The 4,149-nt window shown below is 47.5% G+C and overlaps 1 protein-coding gene across 1 annotated transcript in view; it reads left to right on the forward strand.

The window, feature by feature from the left end:
- The first annotated feature begins 971 nt into the window (after positions 1–971).
- RANBP17 (RAN binding protein 17) overlaps positions 972–4,149 on the forward strand; it is a 264,866-nt gene continuing 261,688 nt past the window's right edge. The window contains exon 1 of the mRNA XM_023537142.1: positions 972–1,141. Within this exon, the coding sequence (XP_023392910.1) occupies positions 1,124–1,141 (18 nt within the window). The 5' untranslated portion in view covers positions 972–1,123. The remainder of the gene's footprint in view (positions 1,142–4,149) is intronic.

Genomic DNA, 4,149 nt, shown 5'->3' on the forward strand with positions numbered 1-4,149 from the left:
CACACAATTACATCACGCTCAAACTTCTAAAGACCAAAAAGAAAGAAAAATTGTAAAGCATCAAGTGGGTGAGAAAAGAAGACATAACACCTTCAAAGCAGCAACAATCAGACTCATGGCTAACTTCTCAATAGAAACAGTGGGAACTGGAAACCGAGGGGAACACATTTTTAAATGCTGGCAAAATAATTTTTTAAGCCAAAATGGAATTCTATACCCAGCAAAACTATCCTTTAAAAAACTGTAGGTAAAATAGATGTTTGTATGTTAAGAAAAGCTGAGCGAATTTGCTTCTAGTAGACCTGAACTATAAGAAGTATTGAAGGAAATTTTCACACTAAAGTACAATGACCCCAACTGGAGGTGTCAAACTTAAAGAACAAATGAAGAGCATCAGAGAGGAGTGACTTTTGACCCACTTCTGCTCAAATACTCATTCCAATGAAATAATTTGGTTTGAAATATAAGTTCATATGAAATGAAATACAGACAAGAGGTGAGCTAGAATTTTGCAGCTTAACACCATGTAGACACTGTCAAGTTTAATTTTAATCAAAATAAATAGGAAAACAAAGGGTGACTTTGGGAGTCAGGGGTCGAGGACAGCCGTTGGCATGTGGGAGTCTAAGGTTACGGCTGGCTCATGGTGTCACGGTAAGTGGGCGTTAGGGGACATGAAAACTTGTGGAGATGTGGAAGTCAGAAGCCCTGGGCAATAGCTGGGTTGTAGGGGTCAGGGGTCAAGAGTCTTTGAGAGATGTAAGGGTCGGGGGTCACGGATGACAGTTGGGTTCCGGTGGTTGTGTGAAAGGACGGAGGCTTGAGGTCACGACTCACCTGAGATAACAGCGGTTGAAACGAGTGCAGGGGACAGTTGGGAGTCTTGGTTCCCAGGCCCCGCCCCTTTGGACCCGCCCCGCGCTCGCCACCCCCTTCGCCCCGCCCCTCACGTCAGGCCCCGCCCCGTCCAGCGCTACGAACGCGGGGGCCGCGCCGCTCGGGCGGCTGGCGAGCGAGCGAGCGGCGCAGGGACCCCGCGGGCGGCTGGGGCTTCCTCGCCGCCCGCCTCCGCTCCCTCCCCTCGGGCTCTCGGGGCCGCGGGCCGGCGCCGCCTCCCGGGAAGATGGCGCTGCACTTCCAGGTCAGTGCGCTCTGCGCCGCGGGTCCCCGCTGCGCCGCCCCGGGAACCAGGCGACACGCTGGGGTCTGGGGACCGAGGGCCGAAGACGGCGGCGGAGGCCGCGGGATCGTGGACCCGCGCCCCGGGCACCCGGGCACTGGCCTGGGCTGCACACCGCGGGCCCGGGCCGGAGGGAGGGGCGGCCCGAGTCCGGGGGCGGCGGGTGGGGGCGCCGAGGCCGGGCTCGGAGGTCGCCCCTCGGCGGAGGTGTGGATGATGGGGGCTGGCACGAAGGGCGGCTTTAAGGGCGCCCAGGCGGGCGGGAGCACGGCCGGCGGGACCAGCCTGCTGGCCGCGGCTCTGTGGTCAGCCAACACACAGTTGGGACGGAGCTCGTGAGGGGCCCTGGGTCCGCCGAAGGAGCGGCGGGAGCGGTTGGACTTTAATTGGCCAGAGCGGGCCGGGGCCGGGGCCGTGTCTGTAGGGAGTTGCGAAGGCGGGCTCGGCGGCAGCCTCATTGGAGGAGGAAACCGGGGCAGGGCGCGCGCGAGGAGCGCGGAGATGCTGAGGATGCTCGGAGGAAGGCTCCTGTATCCTCCGGCTGCACAAGCATGTAAATCCAGTTGTTCATTCAACAAACATTTATAGAGCCCCCCACTGTGTCTCAAGCACTGTGCAAAGTTCCGGGATAAAGGATTACATCATTTAACCATCCCTGCCCTCACTGAATTCAAGATAATTACAGTACATGAGAAAAATGATATGATAGAACTAATCACAGGCTATCATGGGAACATTAAAAAGGGGCAGTCCACCAAGTGTGTGTGTGTGTGTGTGTTGGGGAGGAGTGAGGCAGAGCTGCTGTGCTGCTCAGACTGATGTTTTGAGCTGCTTTGAGCTTCCATTCGTCCACTTTTTTTTTATTCCTACTTTCCTAGACACTGGAGATACAGCTCTAGCAAAACTTCATATCTACTGTCAGGGAACTTGCAATCTAGCGAGTCTTGAAAGAATTCTAGGAGTTGGCCAGGTGAAGAGAAAGGAAGGGTGTTGAGAGGCAAAAGGACAGTGAGCCAAGGCAAAGAATTATGGAAGAACATGGCACACTCCATCTGGCTGGAGCATAAGGTTCATATGAGAGAAGGAAGCAGAGGAGGCTGTGGATGGCAGGAGGTGACCTGGGAAGAGTAGGAAATTTCATGGTATGGTGACAATGTATCTAAGTGACACATTCTCTTTGTAGACTTCTTTGGACCCCCTGTGGTCACTCTCATTCTTCATTTATTGATTCTTCCAGAGAGTCTTGTCTTTCCAGCCAGCCACTCTCCTGGCTGCTTGGTAATTGAGGCTCCAGGATGTTATAGATTAGGAGGTGGTAAACCCCACACATTACTTTTTGACTCCTTGCCATTTTAAGGGCCTCCAGGTCAAAATGATGTTATTTATTATCGCTTTCGTAAAAATGCCCTCTGGGAAATTTTCACTGGAAGAATCTCACAGGGAGGATTTAGGGATTGTAAATAGGTAATCAGACGTTCATAGATCCGATGTAAATCTTGAGGGTAAATTAAAAACTATGGTGGAAGTTTGGAACGTTTTCAGACTTGGAAAGATGATGCATAATAGTAAATCACACAGTCTTAGAAGATTTCTTCATACTTAGGTAGAGTGTTGGAAAAATTAGCTGTTGATGCCCAAACTACCCATATCAGTTTCCTGGTAATGTATTTTCACAGTAGCTGTGGACCTCTTAAAAGTGGAGTTGTACAAATAGAAAATCATAGTTTGGAGGGGGCATAAAAAACTTCAAAACTTCAGTTTGAATTCTTTTCAGCCTATAGGTTCATATTGTAACCCAGTTAGCTCAAGGAACATTTATTAATAATAATAATAATAACCGGTACCTAGAAGTTCAAATTTTTATATGCTCATTGTAGATTTTGGGCCCCACTAACTTGAGAAGTTCACATATATGTATACATTTTATGCCTGAAGACAGTGAGTGTTAGAACAATTGTGACTTGCCTGAGGCTACAGGGTTAGAATAGACCCAAAAACTCATAATTCTATATTCTTTCATACCCATATCTTACTGTCACCTACCCAACAGAGTAGGTAGTCAAAAATTATGCCATTACAGTGATGAGTAAAGAAGTGGATTTGTGTAAGGTGAGGATAGGGCACTGCTCACATCATGACATACATACATTAAAAGAAAAAAAAAGTAATTATGTTGCTCATTGACATTAACTGCCCACAGCCAAAAGACTGGCTGCCAGGAAGGCAGGGGGATTCATACCTCTAACCCATTTAAGGCACATGCATTCTGGTTAGGAAGCTGTGAGTTAGAGTACTCTGTCCCAAAGGAAGTAATAGATCTGGGTTATCTGAGAGAAGACAGTCCAGATTGGGGGTAAGGGGCAGAGTGAGGAAAGTTAGAGCTGGGAACAAGTAAGATATAGGCACTAAGATATGACAGAAGAAGTACTTAGATCGGAATCAAAAGATAATGTTAGGAAAAACGTAGAGAACCTAGTTGGTTGATCTTTTTTGCTCTCAGGATTTTCCAGAACCAGAGACTATAGATTTGATCTAGATGAGATTGCGAACTGTTATATTTGAACATAATAACATGATGAAAAAAGGGTTTAGCAGTGATCATCCTGGCAGTGTGGACTTGAATGGGAGAAACTATAGGCAGAAGACCAGTACGGTGTTTTGTAATTATCAGTAATGAAGAGATTTACAGTTTCTTGTGGATCTACTATGTACCAGGCACTAGATTAAACTTTCTCTCATTTTTTTTTTTGTATCTTAATCTTAACAATTGTTTTGGAAGGTGGATATTATTTCAAAATAATGTTTTTCAATTTCAAAACTGAGGTCTAGAAAGGTTAAATGATTTGCTTGAGGTCACTTAATAAGTAAGTGGCAAATTCCAAAACTTCCACTCTTATTCCCAAAGAAGCCGATGAAGAATCCAGGGCACTGGAGGCCAGAGTTAGAAAATCCCCTACTGTCCGTGAATA

The sequence above is a fragment of the Pteropus vampyrus genome, unplaced genomic scaffold (assembly GCF_000151845.1).
Source record: "Pteropus vampyrus isolate Shadow unplaced genomic scaffold, Pvam_2.0 Scaffold179, whole genome shotgun sequence".
Taxonomy (NCBI): Eukaryota; Metazoa; Chordata; class Mammalia; order Chiroptera; family Pteropodidae; genus Pteropus; species Pteropus vampyrus.